Source organism: Psittacula echo (genome assembly GCF_963264785.1).
Source record: "Psittacula echo genome assembly, chromosome: 10".
In the NCBI taxonomy this organism is placed as follows: domain Eukaryota; kingdom Metazoa; phylum Chordata; class Aves; order Psittaciformes; family Psittacidae; genus Psittacula; species Psittacula echo.
Genome location: NC_137741.1, coordinates 15,905,154 through 15,932,988, shown reverse-complemented (window position 1 = coordinate 15,932,988; position 27,835 = coordinate 15,905,154). Strand labels below are relative to the sequence as shown.

Sequence of the window (27,835 nt, the reverse complement as noted above, 5' to 3'; positions counted from 1 at the left end):
GCCACTTGCCTCCACTCCAGATGCCCTTCGTGTCTGAGCGCAGCTGGTATGAGTTGCCAAGGAGCTCTGGGCAAGGCAGCATCTCACAGCTTGGCAAAGGCATGGGGGGATCAGGATCTGTTCTCCTGTCAGACACGCTCACACATGCACAAAACTGCTGTTCTCTTCATGTGTTGTTACACTGGGGTGGAGAGGCAAGGGCAGGCTCCCAGCGTAGGCAAGGTTAAAACCAAGCTCTGCAAGGGGTGTGTGGTAGCTGCATGCACCAGTCGTGACTGTTAAATGGTGTTTTAGGGAGGGTGTTTTTATCCCTTTGGGCTTTTCTTTGCTTCCGTTGTCTTCTTTGAGGTATCGACACAACAGTGTAGAAATGGACATTTTGATTTTCCCAAACATGGCTCTTTTTAGTTCTTCTGCATCTGCCCCCCCACAACCTCTTTGGCCTCACTTGCTCACATCAGGACCTGTTCTCGAGTCTCTGGCAGGCGCAAAGCAAGCAGGCCACCTCCAACCAGAGCAGAGGAAGCCAGAAGGATGGGAACCACCTTGGTTATCCCTACAAAGGAGGCAAAGATTGAGTTTCCCAGGATGGCACCAAACTTGCAAAGCCCATTGAGGATGCCAAAGGCTGTTGCCCTGTGGGAAAGAAAAGCAGAGAGCAGTGGTTAGGAGGAAGGTTCTTGGTGTAACTACAGAAGATCTGGATGGGTGATTTTGTGAATGCTCTTGTGTTCCCCAGGCTACGCTTCTAGCAAGTAAAGCCAGGCAGAATAAATAAAGGGATAAATAGATATCACTGTTTTGCATGTCTGTGTGATTAAGTGGAATGTCTGTGTGTATTCGTTTCTCTTTTTCATCTTAGCTTCTTCCCAGCTCTGCAGTGCCCCACTATGTCAGCCTTTGGCCTGTCTATATACAGCAAGACACAACCTACTCTAGAATTTGTCAAAACCCTTCCAAGTGCTGGCAGGTGTGGGTTGTCACCAGGGAACCAAGCACAGCTCTCCTCCAAATCCTGCTTCACCCAAAAGCTTGTGCCTTCAAAGCACAGTCTTTCTCCTCCCCTTCAGGCTTCCCCCAGCAGCCTGGAAAAGGCAGAAAAGGCTTATAATGATGTTGTGAGGAAAGATATAATCTGCAGCACAATCTCCCAAAGTTTCCTGTGCTGCCCCGTCTCTCAAGCCAATCTTTGCACAAAGTTGTCTCCAAGTTGAGGAGGGGGAGGCTGTCACAGCGATGCGCTATGACAAGAGGCTGGAAGATGCATTTGAAAGGCCAAACCTTCACAAACATCCATGGAAATGACAGACTCTGTAGTTTATCTGCCTATAATTTCCATACAGCCACAGGACTTCCTGTGCACAAGCCACCATGCATGCAGAATTATGCTTGTGAATGTCTGTGCAGATCCAGGAGAGCTGCAGAACTACCCAACCCTTAAGGACTGGTGAAGATGAATAAAAAAATTCACCTTCTCCATCTACATGTATCTAGAGTGGCTTTTTCATGGAGTGCCCCCTCTCTCGAGACACTCAAAACGTTCCTGGATGTGTTCCTGTGTAACCTGCTCTAGGTGACTTTCCTTGGTAGAGGTGTTGGACTAGATGATCGCTAGAGGTCCCTTCTAACCCTAATGATTCTGTGTGCACTAAAACGACAAATCCAGAGGATGGAGACTAAAAGGAGCAATATTCTGAGCACCTTTTGTCAGTGGGGTAGAGCTCCACAGTGATCACATCCAGGGCATTCCAGGCAGCAATGCTGGCCCCACAGAAGAGGCACTGCCAGCCGATCATTGCTGACTCGCTGTTGCCGAAGAAGAGGAAGAAGCAGCACACTGCCGAGATCAACATTGAGCCACCTATGGGGGCAACCGAGAGAAGAATGTTGGCACTGGTTTCCCCTGTCCACAGCTGAGCAAACATATTTGTTGATAACGATGGCTTTCACATGATGGTGTTTCATCCCAGAATGAATTAAATCCTCAAGAATCTGAAAATACCTTGATGCTGCCTATCTATCATTCTCTGATGCTGGAAAACAGCCTGAAAATGTTCTCAATGACCATCTGATTTTGCTGATAGTCTGCTCTATGGAGACTCTGAAGACAGGCTTTTTCCAGGCAGGTTTCCAGCATCTCAAGCTTCCAGATGGGCCCAAGAAGAGCACAGGCAAGTCAACGGGGAGGAAGAATCACTGTGAAGGTTTTTCAGCATGAGTTTTGAGTGAAGAACTTGTGCATTTCATATCTTACTGAAATCACTTGATACATTTCTAGTCCCAATTAGGATAATTTACAGTCAATTGTATTAAATACTTGAGGTCTCTTTTAATTATCAGAACATCATTAGATTTCATGGCACATTTGCACAGGAGCCATAATTTTATGAATACCACTGAGGGAGAAAGTGGCAGAGTTCATGCTCAGTTAGGCACAGTTGAGATTCAGAAAGATGGATAAGCTGCCTCCCTGCCTACTACCCTGTTGGGAATTTCCACCTGAAAGATGCAATTTTTGCTGAGTTGAAGTATCTTTTACTGGAAATTTCTGATGTTGCTGAAATGTCTCCATTTACAATCAGGAAACCAAACAATTTGTTTGTTTGGGGTTTTTGGAATCCATTTGGCATCATCCAAAATTATTTGGATGCTGAACTGGCACTGAAATGCTTCATTTTGGACATGATGTCGCATCTTGCCCGCTGCGGTGCTCTGCCTATGAAATGCTGCAGTGCAGGACTTCATACCCACTTCTCCATGGTACCTGGCCAAACTACATCCCCCACTTTGCAGTGCTGCATGAGGGTCACCATGTGGGCACCAGGAGATCTGCTGTTTGGCACAGGAGAGGATTTAGTGCAACATGTTAAAACTGAAGTCCCAGCAAGGCACATAATGCAAAAGAAAACTCAGTGTTCATGTTAAGCTGACCAGAAATACTATGTTCAACAGGGTGATATGGGTGAGATGCCAAAAGGCTGTTTCAATTGAAAATTCCATAGTGAAACATTTCAGTGTGTCATTACTAATTTTTTGCCGAGTACATTTCATTCTGCAGGAGAAATAAGCATTTAGGATTCCAGCTGTCAGCTCAGTGCCAGATTAAAGTGCTGAAATGCTGACATGTTTGCAGGGTGGGCAATCTGATTCTCATTCAGCTTGCTTTATTTCCCATAGACCCTCTGGTTTGTTAGGGTCACTACAAATTCACTACATGAATGCTCAGGATACCTTCCTGACACACCAGTGGGGTCATCGTTCTTACCTTAGCCTGTCTGATGGTGAGGCTAGGCTAACTAAACTTCACCCCGTTCTTTGAAGAGAGGTGAGCTCAAGAAAGGGATTCATTCCTTACCCCTGAGCTACATCACTGATTTTATTAAACTGACTTGGCTGTCCCTCAAGGCATGATTTCCATAGTACCTGGAGAGCAAGGTCTGAACCCTGGGGGAAGCAACACCAGAAATTCCCGAAGTAATCATAAAGTTGATAAAGGTGATAACTTATTCCCATAATGCTAAAGGGATTGACTGCGACACGGCCACTTAATCTAACATACGCTCTCTGAAGCTGTTTGTAAAATCATTTGAAAATCAGAAAACCAAAAGAGGGAACTGCTGGGCTGTCAAGCAGCCACATTAAATAATCTTTGTGAATATTCATTGCTACGAGCAAAGGGCTTATTTATACAGGGTGCTATGGTTGTCAGCATCAACTCAACAACACCAAGGGGTCCTGCTTCAGTTCTGACCCTGTTGCACTGTGCACTGGATAAACATACAGGCTTTGACATAAAAGCTAACATAAAAAAGGAGGATGTCACAGATACACAGAAAAGCAGGGTGAGGAGAGTAGATCCCTTGCCTCACTCTCAAGCCTTTTGACCCTTCTACTGTATTTGATAGGAGAAGAAGTCATCCTCACCTGAGCCATCTCTGCTTGCATCAGTGTGTGCAGATCTAGCGAGACCTTCACAATAACCTTGGCTCTTTGCAGAGTCATGACCTGCTCCATGCACCCACCATCCCCACTCACCGATCATCTTTATCCTCCCTATTTTGTCCATGAGTAAAGCAGAGATGATGTTGCCTGGCAGCACAGACAGGCTGCCCAGGAAGCTGACCAGGTAGATCAGGAAATCATTGTCTTCCTCGAAGTCCAGGTGGCAGCCTTCCTTCTTCTTAAGAAACGTGCTGTTTATGAACCTGCAGTTGATGAATTTGTGTTCATAGAGATCTGTGAGGGAAAGAGGCAAAGTCTTAATCCTGCTTGACTGATCTCAGGATAGATTAATAAATGCTACACTGCTTATGATCATCAAACACAGGTTGGCTAGAGTTGTATTTTAAGCTGTATTTGTTCAATTGAGCTGCCAAAGTGCTCAGCATTTTGCCATTACTTTAACCTACCAAAGTCTGAGCCCAGTCTTTCAAATTTCTGGTGCAGCAGCCAATGATGCCAGAAGCCATGTGGTTAAAAACACCAGTGGAGCAACCTGAAAACTCCTTCCAAATACATCACCCTCTTTTTTCCATCATCACTCTCATTACCCAGCACGCACACAAACACACAGATCCCTATCATCCTTTTTCCTAGAATCTGATAAAACAGTGCCTGACTACTAGGAATGGAGAGGAGATCACAGCAGGAATCCCATTACCAGTATTATAAAAGACAGTAGAGATGATGGTGCAGTTTTCAAAGAAGGTTTCGCTGGATGTCACATCTTCAAAGTAGCAGTCCTCAAATAATGAATGCTCAAATCTCACTTCCTTGAACTTCATGCCAATAAATCTGTGAGCAAGAAACAGAACTTCACTCTGTGCTTTAAGATATTTTCTACACTGTACAGCTTGTGAGGGCTGTTTGAAAAGACAGAGCATAATGGCAGTTTCTAGGGTTGTTTACAGGAGAGGTGCTGCTTGAATGTGTAACTGTCCTTGCAACTCCATACCTACGTATTTTGTATTTTAGTAAGAGAAAAGGGTTTGAAAAGGGTTTCTTTTTTTCTAAAGAGAAATGGACCTTTAACGTGCTTCTAGGGCTGAGTGGACAGAAAACCTCTCACATTCAGTGCAAGTCCATCTGAAGAAGACATATTTCACTCAGTGTATGGCATTCTCTTTGTGAGCTGACCTTGCTGCTTTCTTTATTCTGCCCCTTCCTCCAGCATAAATAAAACCAGGCACTGTCAGGAGCTCATTAAGCCCTTCAGTGAAAGGCTTCTGACAGTTGTTTAAGCTTGAAGTGATTTTTAAGCAAAAAGTGTTTCTAGAGAGTGGGAAGATTATCTGAGTTCTGCTTGTAACCATCTCTGTTTGAGCACTACTGCTTATCGTGTAAGGAAAACAGATTACACCAAAAATAATCAACTGTGACAGGTGATTGATTTCTCCTCTGATGGGAAGCTTGACATGTCTAACCTGCCTGCCTGAAGGATGACACAATATTGATTTACCTGTGAAACTCTGCAGGGACACTGAGAAGATGTATTAGTTAATGCACAGGCATGTGCGGAAGATGTAAAGAGCTATTAAGAACAACCATTATTGCTGTAGTTAAAGAGGCCACAACTGTCACTAAACAACATATACCTGTCACCTTCTAACATATACCCAGAAACCTAATTGAATTGAGCACTTACAACGCAGTGTAGCATGATGGCTGTTTACACCAGTAAATGAGCACTGCAGGGTTTCTTAACTGAAGCTACTAACAAATATTATTAATGCACAGAGTACCACGAGAAGGCTGTTCAAGTCTTTTGCTCTATGTAGAAGGTCTTAGAGGTTACAGCAAAACTTAAGGTGTTCTGCATTTGCTCAGTAATAGCCAGTGATGTATTTACTCCCAAAGGCTGTTTTTTGCCCCTTTTCCTGCAGTTTGATTTCTTAATGTCCATCTTCAAAAGAGTCACGTAGCAATGGCCTAGTGCTCAATGGAGTTTTATCTCACAGCCAAGGGCTGGAGGGAAAACACAGCTATAAATCAGATTGAGATGTGCTCTGGGTATTACTGGAGTGTAGTTTCAACAGGTTTTGAGTTTTTGAATTGGAGAGGATCAAGGCAGGAGAATAGTGATGTATACTGTTTTGTCTTCATCCTGCAAGATGCTGAACATCCTTAATTCTCAATAAAGTTAGTTAAACTAAGCACCTCCTCAGGCATACAGTAAGGGTCCCAATCCCTGAATTTGACCACCATCCGCTTCTTACTAGACTTTGTTTGGTTGCTTGATAGGCAGGGGAGTATACTCATAGAAGGCTAGGTTTGCACAACCAAACACAGCTCCTGCTGCAGGGAAGGTCTCTGGAAGGACATGGGGACACATGCTGGGGTCCCCCACCAATGTCTATCAGATATATACCAAGCAAATTGAGACAAATACTTTCTGAGAGGAGACGAACAACCTGGTTGGATGATGAGGTATGGTTTCACCTGTGAAGATTAAAGCAATGCATGTTTTATGTACCATTGAGCATGCAGTGGGACCTCCTCACATAGTGCAAGGCAGCTGGAGCAACATCCAATCTAGCCTGGGGCAATGGGATCTCCACTGTGTTTACATAGGGGTATTTTCCCACCCGTTTTATTGGTATTTAGAAGAGTAATAATAGCCTGCGATGAATCACTAGGATTTATAGTGGTGTGGAACATAGAGTGATTTGGTCTAGGCCGGATGCAGAAGAGAACACCAATAGGCCCAGACCAAACAGAAGAAAGGGAGGAGAACGCTGTTGTTCTGCCAGAGTAACTTCACTGACTTCAGAGCACTAAAAGAGAAGGTGACACACTCGTTCTGTGAGGAGATGCTGGCCGGCGTGGGAGAAGCACACCAGTACAACTAGCCATGACATAGCACGCACTAATGGGCTGTAGGATGGAGAGCAGGATAACTCATATCAAGGACTTCAAGAGAAAATAGCTTTTCGTTTCGGTAACACGGCAGAGAGCAGTTTCGTTGCAAGTGGTGAGCTCTGCTACCGAAAACCAGTAGATGTCAGTGTGTGCTAAGGAAAAAGAAGCCATCTCTGCAATCGCAGCGCAGCCGGGGCACCAGAGCCCTGCTCCCAAGGCAGGGCTGCTGAAAGCAGGACTCCTCACAGGCATCCACTTGGATCTGGAGATGGAGTGGCTGAGACAGAGCGTGTGAAAACCAGGATAAAAAGGATATTGGGTCTGTGGAAAACTGCCTTTGGGATTTGACAGGTATAGACTGTGTGTCCAAAAGAACAGATTTACAAGGTGGTGAAAAAAAAAATCTATCTATCTATCTATCTATCTATCTATCTATCTATCTATCTATCTCTATTTATCTATCTATCTATCTATCTATCTATCTATCTATCTATCTAAAAGCATTCTAGAAATGAATTTCAGTTCACATGCATCAAACCAAGTTCTGTTCACTTACTTATCATTTCTATATTCCCCATTTCTATGGATCTGGTTTTCCAGGGTGAAATTAAAGGTGAAGTGCGACACTTCTTCCTCATCAAAGACCTTCACTCGGGATTCATATGCCTCTTCTTGGAGATACCGGATCATATCAGGGAACCAGACAATAAGGCCATAGTAACTGTAGTAGGATGGGAGACACACATTAGGGATACAAGATACAATGATCTGCTTCATACCATGTAAACTTGTTAAATACCCAATGCAAATGCATTTCTGATGCAAACTCTTGCTTAGCTCTGACACAGGACCAAGCAAAGTGTCTCCCTGCTCTAAACACTCAGCTTATCTCAAAAGCATGTTGAATTAAATAAGTACCTTACCTTAAGGCCATTGTAAACCAAACCACAGCCAGCATCAGTGTGTTCATCCTGTACTGGGCTGTTAAACAATATAGCACGTTGTCCCAGACCTACAAATCCACAAGAAAGAATGAGCTGCAAGGACACCCTAGCAGACTCTTTCTGAGTGCATCATAAATCTAATGTCAGTAAAAAGGCTCACAAAGGGCTCAGATGTGTGGCTCATGTTCAGTGTTTGTTCAGAATTATATTTACCAAGATAAATGGCTTATAAAAAGATCACTTATTCAGCTATGTGCCAGGGTGCTTGATTTGAACCCTCTCTGATGAGCTGGAGTGCACGACTAGGGCTGAGCTGGGTGATGCAGTGCCTCTCTCAGGTTGCATCAATAAATGCGGATGTGAGCCTTTTCTCAAACCCTCTGACATTCTCTTTTCAAATACATGCATGGTCTCGGGAGCTTTCAAATCAAGCTCCAAAGCTCACTGAAGAGCAAAAACCCAAACGCAGCTGGTTCTTAAGGAGGGATAAGATGAACTCAGACCAGGATGGAGCCAAGCAGGGCAGGAGGCAGACCAAAACCTGCTCATCTTGACCTATTGCAGAAAATACTGCCAAGAATATGACGGGATGCAACTAATACTCTTAACTTGCTACATAAATATAGTAATAGTATAGCACCTCAATTGCTATTAAATAAGAAAGACTCTCCTTTACTTTAAGTCCATCTTCCTATGCTATATCTAGCAAGATTTTCCACCAAGTTCTGCATGGGCCTATGTAAGCAGCATGGCATGTGTGACAGGTTAAATTAGCTGAAGAGACAACTTAACCTTGTTAGAAACTCAGCCTCAGCAGGAACAAGGTGCAAACACTCTTCTGAATCCACTGTGGATGGTAAATTCGTTTCGGCTTGGGGGAGAGGAAATCAATATTTATCTGCTCACAAGAGTCAATGCCTGGGGCTTGTCCTGGAAGCTCTGCACAGCAGGACTACTATGATGTTCACAGGGGCATTTTAGGCCCTGGCTGGTAGTGTGGCAGTTTGCAGATGCACCCATCTGCATTGAAAGTGCAATCAGATTACAGCCCTTTGCAAACACCAGGAGATATTCTTGATTGAGAATCGGGGTTTCAAGACACAATGACCTGAAGCAATGAGGCACTGGAGCCTCAAGAAGCTCAAAAGCCCCTGTGGGAGGTTTTTCCTTCTCTTTACCTGTTTAAAAGTAGTTGAGATTCTGACCATCCACCGCTGGTACCAGGTCCCTGTTGAGCTCTGGATTTCAATAAATTCATCCACTTGCTTTGGAGTTTTGATATAGGAAACCTGGGGGAGGGGAAAGAAAAATTGGACTAAAGTTTCTATAATTGATCTTCAGTGTATTTAAATTCCACTGTCCTTTGGGCAATGATTCCCCCTGATATCCCATACTATCTTTTCCTTGAATGTTATCACTAACAAATGAGCTAATTGATTCAATTACAGCAAGAGATTTTTGTACAGAAATAAGCCAGTCCTCCTGCCTTCCTTTCATCTATCCCTCCATCCTTTCTTTCTCTTCTTCCATGTAATATTTTCATTACATTTGCATCACATCCACTTCAATTTATTGCCTAATGTGTCTGTGTGCTACCTTATTATTTCTCTATGCCTTAGATTCTCACTAGATATTAGGACCAGGCAATTACAGTAAAAGTTATCTCCAAGATCAGCCACTTGTATTTGCATCTAACTGTGCCCTCAGGATATTTTTAAAGACAACTGGCAGGAATGTTTCTCATTCAGCACCTTTTAAGTACCACTGGCAGAACTGATGTGACAAATGAATGTGTAGATGAGAATCTCAGCATCTGAAAATGCATCCTGTCATCAAGCGAGCCCACACCACCCAATCAATTCACTTCACTAAACCAGCCTGAACTCTCAATGCTGAGCCCCTGAACTGGACTGATCAAGAAACTCTAAAAATAGGACCCCCAAAAATATTTGCTCAGTAACTTTAACTGAAGGACATATTCAGGGAAACCAGATTTGTCAGTAAATACAAGAAGGAGGTGAAAAGTTACTGAATAAATCTCCAAGTATGAATGAGCGCCTTGGCTCAGCTCTTCCTACTGCTGGCACTATTTAAATGTCAGATCTGGGAACTGTCCCGGCACCGGCTGACTCACCACAAACTGACAACTTCTGGCCTATCAGAAAAACATGGAATCTGACAGTTTGTGCTACACCAGCCGCACGGATTGCCTGCCCATGCCAGGGGATGTCAGTACATCTTGAGTCAGCCGGTGCGCCACACCTCGAGGTGTGATACTGAGATCAGCTCATGCTGTAGCAGTCATGACACTGTTGGATGGAGTAGTGAGCACTAATGGGTGCTGTACAGCTGCTCCTTCATTCTACTCAGCTCAGGCTGTTGTAGTGCCATACTTTGAGATAGATATATATACAGGCACACACATACATACGCGTTTGAATTTCAGTCCTCTTTTCCTCCCACCATGCAGCAGGACTGGCCAGCCCAGCTCAGCATTACAACAAAGATAAGTAGGGATTTAAAGAGAAGTTTTCTCTTTGCTATCAAGGCTCATATTAGTCAAATGGCCAGTAGCCTAAAAAAGACCCATGCTCATGAAGTACCTACCTGAACCTGCACACAATTGTCATGCGCGGATCTTAAACTTTAATTTTCTTGAAGGATCACTCCTGAGGAGCTCTGTTTCAAGACAATCATTTTAAGCACAGAGCTCTGCTCTCCTTGCTTAAAAAGGCATTTTACATATAACCATATCCCCTTTTCTCCAGCCTTTAAGAGCACACATCCTCTCATCTCTAAAAGCATAAATCAAAAGCTATTCCCTGGCTGCCTCACTGGGAGCTTACAGCTGAATAACAGTAATTTGCACCTAACCCCAGCATAGACCTTTTACCTGATTTTACTATTAACGAAGTCCACTGGTGTGGTGTGACCTTTTTCACAACAAGCAGCAGACTAATGAGTAATAGCCACTCATCCCACTTTCCCTTGGAGAGGTTAAAGATTGGATATGAGGCAGGTGGAGTTTGAGAAGCTCATTAGAAGGTAAGTGAAGTTTAATCAGAGTTTGATTAGAAGCCAGAATGGAGAAAGGAGTGACTCAGATCTCCCACATGATTAATCTCTCTTTTATTTGGTTTTAGTCTCTTAAAGCAGACTAATTACCTGTGTGTGTAATTGGAAATTCACTGGTCTATATGCTATAGAATAACACCAGGAATGAAGAGTACTCACTGCAATTCACAGGATTGACTAATTCTTGAGATAAAGCCAGATTGACATCTAACTTTAAGAACATAAAATGTACCTCAAAGTCCTTTTTCTGATTACTTAAGGAGGAATAAACGGGCTCTGTGTTGCACTGAAGAAGATATGCCCAGCTATTACATACTGATGGTTTTGTTAAACTCACCGTAAACACCCTCTCTGGCTCTCCCTTGGCCCGCATGTTGGTGTCATGAACTTGCTTGAGGATCATCCAGGCTTCATCATGTTTACCTATCTGAAAGCACCAAAGAAAGGAAAACAGATGTTGGGGTTTCCAGCTCTGTAATTCGTCAAAGCATAGAAACCAATTCTAGAGGTCCAGTGTAGTGGAGAAGCACACATACAGCACTGACTGCATTAAGGCAAAGAGCTGACAGCGCAGTTTGTATTCACAGAGTGCAGACTCTCTGTGCTGAAGAAATGAGTTACCCTAAAACCAGCTGAGGCAGGAAAGGAGTCAGGAACAGAGCTTTCAAACCAGATAAAAGAAAAAGGGATGGATGAGGAGATTTAGGGCTCTAATCACACCTCTGCTAAAGACTTGCAGGGTTAACTTGTGCTAGGTATTGCCACATTTCACATCTATGAAATTGGAACAAATAATACTTGCGAAAGATTTCTGAGATTTATGTTTTACTCAGTAAAATGTACTCTGCCCTTTGCTTTTCCACCAGGATTCATTAGTTACGTGCCCAAACTCTGTGAGATGTTTTCAAAATGCCTTTATTTGACTTACAAAATTCCCAGCCCTCGCCACCTTCTTTCTGTGCCACATGTGGCAGTAAACCACTAACCATCGTGACTGACCCCGTAGTCTGTTATCTTTGGGGTTTAAGCAATCTGCGGAGCTAGTGTAGACCCTTTTGCCTCTGAGCTTGTGCTATGCATGTTTGATGGAACAAATACAGACAGAGAGTGACGCATTAGGGACCAGCTATCCTCTGCTGATATCAGACTGCCATGTTCAGATGAATCATCTTACCTCCAGCAAAAACCGTGGGCTTTCAGGCATGAATTTGAGTGCCACCAAGGAGGCGATACAGGGCAGACAGCAGACAAGCACAAAGACTCTCCAGCTGTGGAAGTGGTACTTGGTTCCCATACTGAACCCCCAGCCTGGAAATAGAAAAAGCCAAAAAGTAAAAATACCAACAAAGGTATTCTGAGTTTTTCTCTCCAAAAGCAGCTCTGAACTTTACAGCACTGTATGACATGGGGACAGGCTGGAAGTTTGCTATTCTTAGTAATGATGGCTCTTAGAGGTTCAATAGCATGCTCAGTAGGTAACAGCAACTGAGTTCGTGTTCATTACAGAAAATGGGACATACTTGCTTAGGCTCTGCTTTTTAAAAACCTTTTATCTTTGAGCTTAGAAATCACCTAGTGATAAGGATAGCTCCATGCAGAAGTAAGGAAGTAAAGCTGGGAAAGGGTAGAAGAATCAGGGCCGTAATTTATTGCTTCTCAGTGATGATAGAAAAAGTTTATAAAGGTTAAAGCTTCTCTGATGTGAGAAGCACGTTAGAGACAGTTCCTTTCTGTTTCCTACATCACACATGGCTTTCACATTTCACAGAAGCAAGCTAGGAAATCAAGTTTGTTTTTTTCCAGACCTACAAGACCTGAGCTGGGATTCAAACTTAGAAGACTCAAGATCTTAATCCTGCATTTGAGATTCCCGCTCTCCTGCTCTTTTCCTGATACCTAACCAGGTCAGCTACTCCCTTCTAAGGACTATAAAGTACAGCATCATTCTTACATTGCTCCTTTTATCTTCCCTAGGCTCAAATCTTAGAAGGAATGTTTAATTCTGTTCTTTTCTATAAGCATTTTTATTCACATACTGAGGAAACCATCGAGCGATGTTTTTTGCAGAGGTCTCATCTGAATCAGTCTCGTGGTGTTCTACTCATTTCACCAAGTTCCAAAATAGTAGGTGGAACATGAGAAATCAAAAAGAGAAGCTATAAAAATACAGCACCAAAAACTCATCTGGAAAAGAAATGTAATGGAAATACGTGAGGGCTTTTTAAAGCAAGTGTAGTTGCAGATAACAGAACTCTCTCAACCTGACACCGCTCTGCAGTAAGTTTGCCTGTTTGTTCCAACAGTCTCTGTCAAATCAAACAGAAGCATGAGCATTTCTTTATGCTGAGTGTACTTTAAAAGTGGTAAAAATGCTTTGATAGGTGTGTGATAGTGTTTTTCTTCATGGTCTTCGTCGCCTGTCCTACTTTCCTCAAACAGGAATTTGCCAACAGCTGGTGTCACTGAATACCAAGGGAATTAATCTTTTCCAGTAGATATTTGCTTATGATGTTTTCCTGGGGTATATGCGAGTTACAAGGAATACCACGACACGCAGATGTTTGTTCCTCAGAGCACCAATGTGTTCCATAGTATACCCATCTACTTCCAGCTCCGGGCAGGGAACCCATTCTGCTCCTAAACCCATTTAGGGGAAGTCAGATGTAACTCCAGCCCATCACGTGCTGGTGAGATGTGTTGCCAGATATACAGCCCTGAGAGTGTTGACACTTGGCTAAGGAAAAGAATATGTGCTGTCCTCACTGCAATCATTTATAGCAACCAGTAATTCCCTGGTTAAATTTACTTATTCTTGATAACTGGATGATTTTTTGCAACAAAATCTCTGTCCAGTTTTCCCTGGGTACACTGATATTTAGATTAAGAGCTCAGGCTCTGGCAGTATAATTCCAGAGGTGTATTTGAAGCTTTTGATGCAAAGCAGCCCTCATCAGTCCTATTTACAGCCTTACCATCAGTCAATCAATCTACAGTCTATTTATCAGATCTTTTGTGTGCACTTCAAGTATCTGTTATTTTCAGTGTTGTTTATGCTAGGATGTGTAATGACTGAATAATGCTACCTGTGCAGGGTTTTGGGGTAGTTTAATGATGCAGGAATATGGTGTTGTCAAAAATCAAAAGCACAAAGCAATTACCGTAATGTGGTATGATGCTCCATGCCATTGCTGAGGCAAAAATGCCACCAATCATCCAGAACATGCAAAGCCAGCTCAGGTGTTCCCCTCTCTTCTCACGGGATAGGAATTCAGAGAAATAGGAAAACACGATGGGGAGGGTACCCCCAATACTGAGGAGAGAAAACAGCACATGGGAAGAATAAGAGTCATCTTCAATGTCTTTGTAGATAGGACTGTACATGTAAAGAGGGAAGGTCACACGCACAGATGTGCTGCACATAGGTGGGACTTCTAGGAAAAATTAGTCTATCTCTTTGGCTGGACTGGTCTTAGACATCAAAGATAAACAAGGTCCTTCTTATGAAAGCTGAATTTCCTGTACAGTTTATATAAAGCCAGTGTTCTTCACCTAGACATCTTCTCTGGTGTTATTTTATACGTATGTATGACCACTCATTTTAGGCAAAATATAGGCAGGCAATGGGAACTGCTGAGGGCCTCATTGAAGGCCCTGGCAGTGAGAACTGTAAACTGAGGTGGGCATTTATCACTCTGATTCGCCAACTGCACAATTTGGACAGTACCAGAAGAATGCCAATGAGCAAACTTTCCTACCACTAACGCTTTAATTTCAAGAATGAGGTAATACAACCACATGTGTTAAACAGCAGTGCCATCCCGCCTTGCTACCAGAGATGCATCTCCTGATCAGCTTTCCTTCTCCCACCCCATACGTCCAAACTGCTGACCCATGATGAGACTCCTCCAAGACATGGGATGGATTCACCAATTACCCACCCGAGGCCCGATATAAGGCGGCAGAAGAGGAAGAATCCATATCCCTGGACGAAGGAGGAGAGGAATGCGAAGGCAGCGTTGATTGCAAGTGATATGATGAGGCATTGCTTTCTTCCCAGTTTGTCAGCAAGGCCGCCCAGCATGACAGCCCCCACCATCATTCCTAAGTAGACTATCAAGCCTAGAAGTGAGAAAGAGAGACAGTGAGTTTGGTAATCAGGTGGAAATGGCATGCAATGTAGAAGCAGATTTTAAAGTGCCTGTACAGTACCTGATGTTGGGCTGCCATACTATGCAATAACATGGAGATACTCGTATCCCCTCAAATTAGCTATTTCATATGCCAGAAACTCTATCCATTGGTGGAACCTAGCTTTCCCACCTTGTGTCCAAGAGCTTGCATCACTTCCTACTGCACTGCTTCATCCAGTACACCCTCATTTGACTAGACCCATATCTTTCTTTCCCAGCCTCGCTGCTCACATATCCCCTGCACGTAAGCAATGGCCACACATAAGCAGCTTAGGATGCACGTGTCCCAGCTATGTGCCACCAACGATACAACAGAAGTCTGGTGTCTTAACCCCACTAACCCCACTGAGCACAATGGGACTAAGGATATGTGGGGCTCTCTCTGGCTGATGTTTATGCTCAGAAAGCTGTGAGAGCAGAGGGATTGCTAAAGCATAGCTAATTCTCTTTGCACATTACCTATCATACACATGCTTCCTTTGCAGTGTATCATCTCTTCCACTCTGTTTTTCCTAGCTTTATCTGAAAGGATCAGTCTGTTACTGAGACTCACCTGCGTAGTACAACTACTTCCTTTGTTACTGAGCCAGATCTGGCATTTACCTAAAAGACAACTTAAGGAAGAGAGTGCAGTCTTGATCTGAGAATTTCAGGAGAAGGGAGAGTCTATTGCTTGTCTTGACAGTCTGCTCTGTAAAGTTATTGCTCTGACGTTGTTAAGAAAAATGAATTCTTCTTCTTAACTTGACTTCATTAGATCTTCTACTATGGGGTCCTCAAAAGAACATTTCAGAGACTACATTTAGTGCCAGGCTGAATAGAAAAGAATAGGCTCCCTGTACCCAGCTCACTATGTGCTTATGATTCTGGCCTAGAAAACACAGCAGTTGTCCTTGGCTCTTCTACTGACATTGCCATCAGAAGGGTTACCTGTCACTATGCCTTTTCCTTCATGTGGACACCAGTGTAACTAGCGCCAATTAATAAAAGCTCAAAGGTCCAGGAATACTTCCCCCCCCCCCCCCCCCCCATTTATTTTATTTGCTTTTCGGATGTAGAAACTTTAGTGAGCAATAGGAAGAATCACAAGTTATGGTCCTTTTGCTGGCAAGCACAACAGTATCAGATATTAAGCATTTAAAATCTGATAGCAATTGGTGCCAAAGGGTTGGAAATACTGATCAACTAGAATGAAATGATTTATACTGCTGTTAAGGAATAACAAATGGGAATCGATCAGTGCAGCAGCTGGCTCCCCATGGACCAGGTCTTTGAAGGCTTTATTGGCCTCTGGGCTTCAGAGTTTTGTTTTAGCCTCATCTGTGAACAAACCTTTGTTCATTCCTTTGAACCAGGAAAGATGTAAGGATGGAAGGGATCAGGCAGGATCATATGGCTCCAAGGCTCCTCTGAAAAGCCCTGATGAAGCAAGATCACAAGGAGTCAGACTATCAACGGGTGGATCAATGCTGCTGAAGTCCCAGCGCAAAAGACAAAGCCCTTCATGCTTTGTCTGCTTGCTGTGTATGGTTGTGGCTGCCTCTGCCTTAGCATGACAGGACCAAAACCCTTAGTGACCAGGGGACTTTACTGCATGCTCCAATGGCTCTGACAGCTGTTGACAAGGAAGGGTTTGGGGCAGCACATCCAAGAATATTGTTAGTGCATCAGCAGCTCCTTGCCTACTAAGCTGTGTATCTCTCAGAGCTATCTCCTGCAAGCTAGTGGTCCACAGAGTAGGAGCAGTGTCACTATCACCACCTTCAGAAGAAGGTGGTTTCCTGAGGAGCAGAGGTGCAAGAGGCTGCTCCCAATCTCCTGTATCATCTTGGACACCACAGGCAGGATGAACACGATGATAGTCTATGCCTATATGCTACATGGTCCTGCTGCGGATATCCTGATGGGACCCGATCATGGCTGGATATGATCCAGAGGAGCTGAACTATGTCAGGATGGAGGAATACCTGCTTGCTGGAAAGCAGAATTTGCAGTGCAGGGAATTCTTGAAGGAAAAAATGAGTCTTGGAGATGTTTGGAGATTGGGAGCATGTTAGGTTCAAGACCCAGCTGAGCAGAGGCTGAAGGAAATACCATAACTCAAGAAAAGCAGCAGTGGTCTCTGTTTCCCTGACCCCTACTAAAGGCAGTGGATGCTGAGCAGGTAAATACAGTGCCTTAATGGGAAACATTCCTATTCACCGACTGAAGAAGTGCAGCTAAAAGCAACGTTTTTCAGGCATGGTTGAAGACCAAACCTTTGGAGGCTTGTTCCTCCCCTTGAACCAAGTGTTGACTTCTCTTGAGAGCTAGCATCTTCCCCACAACCTGTTCTGCCAAGCACATCTCTTGGAAAAGAAGGTGACAATGAATTTTTTTGCAATTCATTGATGTCTAAACAAGGCAATCATTCTGATGGTTGAAGACTGTTCTGTGCCATGCACCAAAGCTAGCTAAGGACTAATGCAAATGGTTATTTGGCAGCCAGTCCTGTCATTCTTTTGATTGCAAATGCCTACACTTGACTGGAAATGCATTACTAAATTAAAACTATACAGCAGAGATCCACTGAGCATTTGAAGGATGCTTGTCTCACATCAATCAGAAGTGGGAAAGTTTGGACTTCTGAAATCACTCCTGTTCCATAGCAGGGTGGTGAGGTCACCTCTCTATGAACAATGCTACTTTTTTTCCTATCCGCACAATGTCAAATGGAAAAGCAGGATTTCGTATGTCAAAGGCAAAATAAAGGTTGTTGCCTCTTAACAGCCTTTGTACCAGAACCACAGCACAGGATTTTGCCAGTGCAATTGTACCTCCACCAGAAGCATGGGGCTCTGCGCAATCAATACCCACGCCCTCCGCTCTTCCCTCCTGACCCAAGCTGTCCCGGGGAGGTGATGTGAAGGTGTGTAAAGGTTTCACATGCTGATCTGCAGCAGTCAGAGAAGATATGTACGGTAAAATGAAGATACATATTGAGAATGTGGGATCTCTTTCTCTGTCAACTTTGGCCTCCAGGTTGTTGCTGAAGTGCAAATTATAAGCAATGGAGATAAAAAACTGCGTCAGTTCAAAATGTTTTTGAAGGATGATTTTTAATGCAGCGCTGTGAGGCTTAATGCTTTTACCCTGGCTCCTGAGCTACATTTAATGGAGCAGCTCTGATTGCAGCCAGCAGACAGAAGTGATGATGCACCCTGTACTCACTGGTGCATCACAGCCACCTATCTGACAGTGAGCACTGCCAGCACAGTGGCTCACAGCACAGTTCAACCCACATGGAATGTGGCAGCGCTTGAAATGGGGCATCAAGAAGTGGAGCTGCTTTTGTGAGCAAACCCTTGCAGATTCTGACTGAGGAGCCCAGACTTGTGACGGAAGAGAGATTACATCTCTGTAAGACAGCTGCCACCAAAGCGGTAAATACTCTATTCCTGGCAGTGTTCAAGGCCAGCTTGGACAGAGCCTGGGTGACGTGGTCCAGTGTGAGGTGTCCCTGCCCATGGCAGGGGAGTTGGAATTAGGTGATCTTAAGGTCCTTTCCAACCCAAACCATTCTATGATTCTATGAAACAGTGAGCAACATAAATCACAGCAGAGCTGTTAATGTTATGAACTCAGAGGATGTGGCTTTAATTGGCTGTTGTATGTGATAAATCAATGGATGGATGCATTGTCCCCTAGAAATTTAAAACAATGAAAATCTGTAGTAAGAGAAGCCTGAGGGATGACCAGAGGCTGTCTGCTTGGCCAGTTTATGAGGGGAAAGATCCTGGCAATAAAAATGTGTTCTTCAGGGTTGAAACAAAATCATCAGGATGCATTATTATAATGGAGAGGTCACTTCTGGGAAGACTGCATGGCCTGGCCAATATCATTAAAGCTGTTGGGGCAGCTGCTATAACACACTGTCATCTGATGGATCTTGGGACCCAAGGTGCAGAACAATGTCAGGCTTTGCAGATTGATGTGTCCTGGATTAACAATAAGGTGGCAGGGACCCAGGGATGAATGGAATAGTTACTCAGCCTCTATGCAGTAGACGCAGTCTTTTGGAGAGTACAGTGATGGTTGTTACCTCTGAAAGAGGTCCAAATCCTATCAAAGAAACTCTGTTTTAAGGAGAATTAGACCAAGAAAAGTGGTCACTAAATGGTATTCTTTTGCTGTGTTACTTTTGTCCACCAAATATTCTATAGAACAGTACTACAACAGTTTGTACCAGAAACTTAGCTTCAAACCATGCAGGCCTAGGCTGTGCTAGAAGGGCTCAGCTTTCAAATTAACACATACAATGCTTAGGTGAAATGTTAAAGACAACTCTGAATAAGCCATTATTTGCAGGGTATTCCACAGGTAATGGAGTATAACGTATACCCGTGGGAAAGCCTGCAATAGCCTTCCATAAAATCAGTAGATAACCAAAGAGCAGAAATTCTAAGAATAAATTTCAGGTTATGACTCATACAATATTGAAGTTATAAGGAAAATATGTGATTGGGCTTCTTCCCATTAGAAAAGAGGTAATACATACAGGATTTTCACACTAAGAAATTTATTAGCCTCAATGGAAGTTGTGCATTCCATGTTAGATTGGAATTGTGGACTTAAAAGCTGAAGTTCCAGGAATAAGGAAAGGCGGATACAGTATACAGCTATGTGCGTGCTACACAATACTAAAATACACTAGTATTTTACTGTTTCAGTATGATTAAATTTATACTTATAAGGAAAGAAAACAAGACATTCGAGATTTACCTAAATCTCCATCACAAGCATGAATTTCTTTCATTGACAGTTAATGGGATTAAAGTTCTTAAAAATAAACTGAAAATAATCCCTTCCATGTCAGGACAAAGACTTGTAGAATAAATGGAAAATCTGAGCAGAAAAGAACCCAGCTCAATGGGAAGCATTAATCCTACAGTCCCTGGGGCTGTCAGGAAGGTGAGGAGGCTGCCTGGGTCCAGGAGCAAGGTTTTCGCACCTTTGCTAACAGGTCTGCATGGAGCCAGTAACCACAGGAATGTGAAGCCCCTACGTGCTTTCAAAGCCCAGGCTACTATCAGTACAGCCTTATGGTAAAAATCAGAAGGCTTTTAAAGAGGGAAAGCATTTGGACAACAGAGAAGGATTAGGACCTTATATATCTTGCAATTCGAACTGTAATAAGAACAAAACCCCACATACCGGTGTAGAATCTGTTATACATGGGTGCACTTTACTGATACAAACAAAATTTAGAGGGTCAGGTCTGGGCAATTTAGGAGAGGGATGAGGCAAGGCACAGGATCTGATTGTCCATCAGTAATATAAGGAGAGGAATAAACCAGTGATACACCTGACTGTCTTGTGCTCTAGCAATGGCCGGAGTATCCCAGAACAGGGCACAGTATCAGCAGAGAATGACCTGAGGGCTGAGTAGGTTTTTTACCCTTTCTTCCTGAAATTCCTAATCTGCTTTTCCTTGTAGGCTTATTACTGCCTTCCCCATGACCCTGTAAATGGAAATCGAATGAAAGGGCTGTCTCGTTGCGCTTGCCTTCTTGATTAAGTACAAGCAGAAAGACTTTATCTAAAGCTGATGACTCTGCCACTGAGAAATGGATCACCCATGTGAAAGGCAGCTTTCCATTTTCAGAGCTCTGGGGGTGGACACCGGGCGAATCCGGCTGCTGAGATCAAGGGGATCCTGCACACGGAAGCCAAAGGTGGATGCGTGAATCCATGCGTGCTTTGACGCAGCACTGGCGAGGCAAAGCGCGCCCAACGCTTCAGCCGGCATTGCCAGCAGGCTGTGGGTGGCTGTTTACATTCAGCCGGCTTCACAGTCCCCCCACGGGACTTGTCCATCACTACAATATCCATGGGACCATCTGGTTCCCCCCACCCAACCGCTCTGCTAAATCAAAGTTTTCAACAGAGGAAGCCAAACAAACCCTTTGCTGTTAAATGCAAACCTGTTCGTGCTGGCTCCTGTCAGATCAAATTCCTGCAGTGTATATAAATGGAGATGCAGCCATCCCCATACGAGATCTGCACAAGGTGATCCCAAATCACAAGACCACCTTTTTTTCCCCTAAGATGTCCCTACTATTTAGGGTAATGATGCTCCTTGGGAGTGTTTCTGTCCAAGAACAAATTTGCACCAGGAATTAATGCCCAATGCTTGGGATGTGGACATGGGCAGGTCTCATCAGGGTTTAGCTGGTTGCTGTGGAGGGTGTCTGTGGCTATGAGGATGCAATACAAGCCATGGTAGAGCAAGGGAGCCACAGCTGGGCTCGTCTGTGCTTTTCCAGGAAAGAAAAATTCAAGAAGTGGAGAAAATCCATGAAGCTTTGCAAAGGGGATTAGGATTTACTGTAATATCAGGTGAATTCAGGTCAATCCGAAGCTGAGGCTGGAATTTATCTCAGCTGATAATAAAACTTCCTCTTCACACAACTAAAAGCAGGGATATAGTTACACATCCTATTTAACCTGACTCACACAGCCAAGCTTGAATTGCTACCTAACTGCATAATTACTAATAGGATCTTTTTCCTATACTTTTATCTAACACTGTGAGGTTAAAAGTCTGTAAGATGATATTCTCCTTAAAATATTATTATGAAATCATAAAAAGGAAAAGGGAGTTGTGCGCCTGAAAACTCCGTTTTATTCCCGGCATTGGTGTGGCTGTTTTGCAGTTATGGGCAAAGCCCTTAAAAATGTTCTTGTCTCAGTTTATTGAGCTGTGAAATGATGATAACACAACTGGGGATCTGGGAACGGCTGATTCTTTATCTGTGCCTTGAGTTCTTTATGTGCGGGATGTGAAGAAGTTTAAAACATCACTGTGGCACCATCTTTTATACTTGCTGTGAACTCAATGCTCTACGCTTGTAAACATGATATTTAGTCATAGGATGGTTATTCCTCTGAGAGGTGATTAAAAGCACTTGAAGATATACATTTATATGCTATTTCTCCAAACAATGAGACTGTGTGCCTTTCAGCAAGTAAATAATTACAAATTATATGACTTTTCACATGATTACCCTTAGCTGATAAAAACCCCTCTGCTTCTGACATTATACTGAAAAGGAACATCCTCTTCCAGTAAATTTCAGACACTTATTGTTAGTAGCATGACTACTGTTGGTGAAAGCTCAGCAAAGCAGACTTAGCCAATGAATATGGAAAAAATAATGTCGTTACAAGTTACCAAACTTATTCTTAACAACTAGTGGTAAAAATTAATGAAAATAAAGTGTTAAAATCTATACAGTTAATGCTTATTTTTCTCTCTTTTTCTGTAATACCCCTGTAATCATCTTCAGAACAGCATTTCATGTAACAGAAAAACTCCAATTGCGTGTTTTGTCCCGCTAGAGATATTTAGGGCTGAAATAGCTGTTAATTTGCATCTGATGGTGAGATGTTTATTTTCAGAACAACATGTAAACGTTTCCTAAGATGTGTCATATCCATTTCACACATTTCATGAAACACTGTGGGCATCTGTTTATTTGTAATTTTTGTATAATTTGGCCATAATTTGCTTGATATTTTTCCGTTCTTGCTTTCTGAGGGAGGGAAAATAGGCAATATACAGAGTATTTGATGCAAAGTGTCCTCTTAGCAGAAGCTGAATTTTACTAGATTGGTCTTTAGGGGGCATCTACTTTAGCTCTCTTATTTGTTCCTTCCTGTTCCTGCAAGTGTTTGATTACTTATCTGACTTACTTACCATTTTTTTCCCTCCTGGCCTCTCTTATTATGGCTGAGACCTTCTTGTGTGTTTAAATCTCAGCAGCTGCCTGGAAACAACCTTAACTCTACCTGGATAACCTCAGTAGGTTTCCTTAGCAAAATATGTGTTGAGGTGAGCAGTCACTTAGGAATAAAGATGAATTTGTCTGTACATATTTACTGGTACATGGGGTAAAGAAAGGGGCAGTAATCACGTGTGGATAACAACCCTGTTTCCTTAAAACCTCATGATGATTTGAGGGAAATCTCTGCCTTCTCTGATCAGTCCCTCCATCCATTATGTGCAGACACACTTTTGCAAGATCATCACTGCACATTAGGCAGAAATACAGGCGAAGAGCTCTGATTGCCACCAAGTCAACCAGTCGCTGAACCCTGAGTATTGGCAAGATAAATTTGCAATAGCACAACGTATAGACTGCTGAGCGAGTGGAAACAGAGAGGGAAATGAGCATGTGTTGGAGGCTCAGAGCTTTGTTAGGAGATACCTTTTTGTGGTCGCATGTGGATGGGTGCTGAAGCTAACCTAGGAAAGGTTTTGAGGAAGATTATGTTCTTGTCTCCATCAATAGCACTTTCCCAGCCTTTCCCTTCAGAGGCTAATATCTCACTGTCCTTATCACGCTGTGTACCCAAAGCTGCTCAGGAAAGGAATGAAACCCTCTTGCAGGGGCAGTTCTCGGCACACCAGGCTGTGCTGGAGGCAGGTCTGTAACCAGACCTTGTATCCCTGCACTGCCCTGCTGTTTGCCAAACCTGCAGCACCCTCCACTCGCTGCTACTGCCCTTAGTTTGGCAGAAAGCTCTCCTCGCCCTTTCCAGACCCAGAGGCCTGTACTCTTCCCTTTTACACCCTCCGGCAGCCCCATACCCACTCCATCCTCCTCACACCCTCACTTTTTCGTGCCTTTGGGGATTCTTTACTCTTACCAGTGCACCACGCTGCAATCTAAGGCTTTCTAAACCATGCTTAATTCATTTTCACATCTCACAAACCTCAGATCCAAGAGGAAACCTACAGCAGAGGAATATCCAGCAGACAAGAAAGCATGTTTAACAAATAAAACAGCCTGAATCAGAGACCTGCCTCATGTACAATTCCAATCAATAACAACTGAGTACTATCATAAATACCCGCTTTCCACTCTGCCTCAAACTAAGATGAATCAACTTTTATTGTTTTTAGGAAAATTCTTCTTTTTCCTCATACTTAAGCCACAAAATAGTGCAAACACAAGCTTTGACAGCAGATCCCCTTAACAACCACCTAAGGACAGAAGAAATTGTCCTGAAAAAACAGATTCTCACAAGCTGTCTTTAAAAGTGGGCAGGAAACGCAGTGGAAAGAGTGTTCTTCCCCTAAATAGCAGTTCCAGATTAGCTCGGTTGATACACGGGAGACTGGAGCCAGGATTGGATATGGACCCAAATGACTCCTTTCTCCTACAGAGCTTATCAGAACACCCTGAGCTTTCCACCTTGGAAATACTAGGCTGGGAAAAGCAGAACGAGCTCACTGGGGAGATTTCTTGTCCATTTTTACCTGTGTCTGGGCCAGAAATACCTCAAAGAGAGATTTTCTTGTGACATTTGAAGTTTTCTGACTCTGGTGCTTGAGAGAGCTTGAGCTCTACAGAGACAGGTATTTATGGGGTCAGGGCTTCAGAAGATCTCAGCTTTCATACAGTCACCAAAATAAATGACCTGCTTTTCAGAGGTCTCATCACTGAAGAGGCACCCAGCCCAGTGTCCCACAGGGAGCCAGTGAATTAGGAAGTCCCTTTGAAACCAGGATTCAACTGTGAACAGTTTGCTTTTAGACATCTGACCTGAGATATTTTGAGCTAGGTTTTTAAAGTGGTTTCTGAACCAAAAAAAGTTAGTAAAATCTTTAAGGCACAGAATTCAGTCCAAACCTCGCTAACTATAGAAAACAACATCCTGATCCTCCAGTGCAAAGAGAAAAGAAGAAACAGGAAAGTGTGTAGGACCTCGGTACACCAAGGTGAGAGCTTTATATGCGTATAATTATCTATTACCTTTGTCATATGAAAACAATGCAAATACAATTGAGTCAAGGGCTAGAGTCTAATCCAAAGTCAGCATTTACCTTATTTCAGACAGGGCTTCTAGGCCAGACTGTATGAACTACAGGCCCTGATGATCTCCCCACAACCCCAGTACATGTCCATCAAGACACACTCTCCCTTTCCTAAAGAGGTTTTTCCAAGAGCTACTTTATTTTCCTTCCAGAACTGCTGTACTATTGCACAGCTGGCTCCCACTATGGGCCATGCTGGATCCTTTCCTATTCTTGGAGATTTGGGAGGCTTTGCTGTCTTTGCCTTACAGTGTGCAAGGGAAAAATTTGTTCATCCAAACCTTTCCATTCAGTTTTACTCCCAATAACTAAGCCTTTGTATTTTCACCACAGGCAGATGTTAATGGTGATGTAAAAACGGTGTTGCCAGTAGCTTCAGCACATTAATTACCTTCCACAGACCTAAGACAAACCTCGACTGACTACTACTGATCCAGTACTCACTAGCAAACTGCTCTGACTGAGCAGTTAGCCTGCAGAAGGAACAGACTGCACAGATCAGTCATTTGGGGCTTTGGGATAAAGAAAAGGGAAACCTGGGCAAAGTGGAAAACTTTGAAGAGCAGGACAGCATCAGGAGCCACAACGTTTGATCTAGAGTGAACAGACCTGTGTCTTTTATAACTGCCATGCTTGGATGGTACTGCTTTGTGGACTTCTCATTACAATGTTGTTTGTAAAAGCATTGAAATCTGAGTCACAAAATCCTCAAGTAGGAAAAGCCACCTTTAACCTTTCACTGATCTGTCCCTGAACACCCCAGGGAGTTTTGCTCTGCGGACCTGCTGACTGTGAGCTGCCTGGTTGAGTACTGGGGTCACAGCACATTCATAAGGTAGGCTTCAATGTGGTGCAATTCTGCTGCTTTTGAGTAGCTGCCTTCTCAGGAACATGCAAGTCCCCCTTGAGTCAGATCCACCCAGCCATGACTATGTATGAAACGCAACACAAGAGGCATCAGAAGATCCTGAAATCAGCTGTTCACTACAAGATGTTCAAGCTACTGTTAAGTGCATAGAAGAGCTGTTTGCATGTGGCACTTACCTAGCATCCCTTTGTTGGAACTGGATAAGCACATATCCTTCTCAGCACTGGGAAGAACAAATCCAACCACGAACACCTCGACCCCATCTGCCATCAGTGCCAACCCTAAAACAAAGAAAAGAGTCCACTGGAAGCGTCCATGGCCACACTCCTCAATGATGTTCTCATACTGGTGGGCAAGTTGCTCCTCGTCCTCCATCCTCTCTGCCATAAGGTCAGCACGGTCTCTGTATTCATCAGCCATGGCAGGAGCTCGCTTCTTCTGCTTCTCTTTAACGTCATCTGGGTGTGGAATCCCTTGGTACTCTCCCTCATAGACCTCATCATCTTCATCATGGCCTTCCGTAACATCACTCTGGGCATCTTCTTCATGAGCAGGCTCATCCCCACCACGGTAGTAGCCATCATTGGGTGCATACCCTTCATAGTTACCATCCTGGTACCTGTAGTCACCTGATACTTGGTTTGCATCTCTGCCCCCTTGATAGAGGTTTGTGTTTCTATATCCATCATCCATTCTGAATGGAAATTTCTAAGTGCTGTAGATCACTGTGTGTAGATACTCTAATATATGTATTACTTTGAGCAATTTCTGGTATTGCTTACTTGAACATATCTTCTCTCTGTTCTTTGGAACTGATGGGATACACAGTTTCCCAGACTCAGAAGGAGAATTACTATATAAAGTTTCTCTTTGACAGAGTCTCACACAGCTTTTGATAATGCTTCACTTTTCAGCTGTCATTTGTAACTTGCTGGCTTCTTCTGTGCTTTGGGTGGGAAGAGCTGCTGTCTGGTGAACAGCAAGGAACAGCAAATTGCACAGCCCGGGAGCTAGGAGGATTTGACAGGTTTTTCCTGATTCATTGTGGTGGTGAAGGTCATGTCCTGAGAAAGAAGAAACAATTGCAGTGAGGCAGCAATAAGCTTTGCAAGCACACATGCATTGAGTTTAACACCCAACATTTTGAAGACATGCTTTTCTATTACAAAAAGATGGCAACAGAGTGTTTGAGGAATGTTTTTGCATCATCAAAACTCAAAGCCTTAGAATGAAAAAGAGCATTAAAAATGACCAACTTAAGTGGAAACCTAAGCAGAGTGTAAAGTAATGTGTCATCTCAATTTCTTCATTCCCAGAAATCCTGCCTCCCACATGTGGTCCTGGTTTCTACGGAAAGCAGAACAGTATGGGGCTGGGCTGCTGGAACAGAGCTCTCAGGTTGATAAATAGATTTCTATCCATCTATCCGGATACGTACAACTGCCTAACATCATAATGACACAAAAGATGAGCTTGATTTTTTTTTTCATCCAGATCCCAAACTTAATGTTATTTAATGACTTCTTTTTCTCCCTAGTGTCTCTCCGTCTGTATGACAGATGCACAACTTGCATGAAGTGTCTGCCAAGATAAAGTCACTGAAAGTCACACCAAGCTCTGTTCTTCCCATATCTACCCATCAACGGAGGATGATTTTCACAGAGAGCAAAAAACAAAGCTAATATAGAATCACTGCTCTCTGCAGGGAAAACCAAGGGAAGCCAAGTAACATCTAAGCACATTCTCATTTCTGACACCTGATTTCCATTATTTTTCAGGCAGTTTTCAGCCAGCTGGCTCTCCAGTGTTCTGCCTTTGCTGCTGCACACAGCTGTAGACAAGGAGTTTGCAAGGAGACTGACATGGGAAACCGAGTAGAGTCACGATACAGCGTGCACAGCGTAGGCATGCACAAAACGTGGACCTCCCTTTAAGCTTTGAGCTACTAAATAAAGTGTGAATGAGCTATGAAATGACATGGATGGGCACATGTCTGTATATATGTGGGTATTGTTACCTACACAGTCAGTTGACCTAT

General features: G+C 43.4%; 1 protein-coding gene across 1 annotated transcript; it reads right to left on the bottom strand.

Moving 5' to 3' along the window:
• Positions 1 to 452: 452 nt before the first annotated feature.
• SV2B (synaptic vesicle glycoprotein 2B) lies at positions 453 to 26,490 on the bottom strand (the record flags this gene model as incomplete). Its single annotated transcript, XM_080626597.1, has 12 exons — positions 453 to 636; positions 1,702 to 1,861; positions 4,036 to 4,236; positions 4,661 to 4,794; positions 7,415 to 7,579; positions 7,782 to 7,870; positions 8,981 to 9,091; positions 11,215 to 11,304; positions 12,052 to 12,185; positions 14,036 to 14,187; positions 14,816 to 14,996; positions 25,974 to 26,490. The coding sequence occupies 12 exons, from the start codon at positions 26,488 to 26,490 to the stop codon at positions 453 to 455; spliced, it is 2,118 nt and encodes a 705-aa protein (XP_080482723.1).
• Positions 26,491 to 27,835: the final 1,345 nt, after the last annotated feature.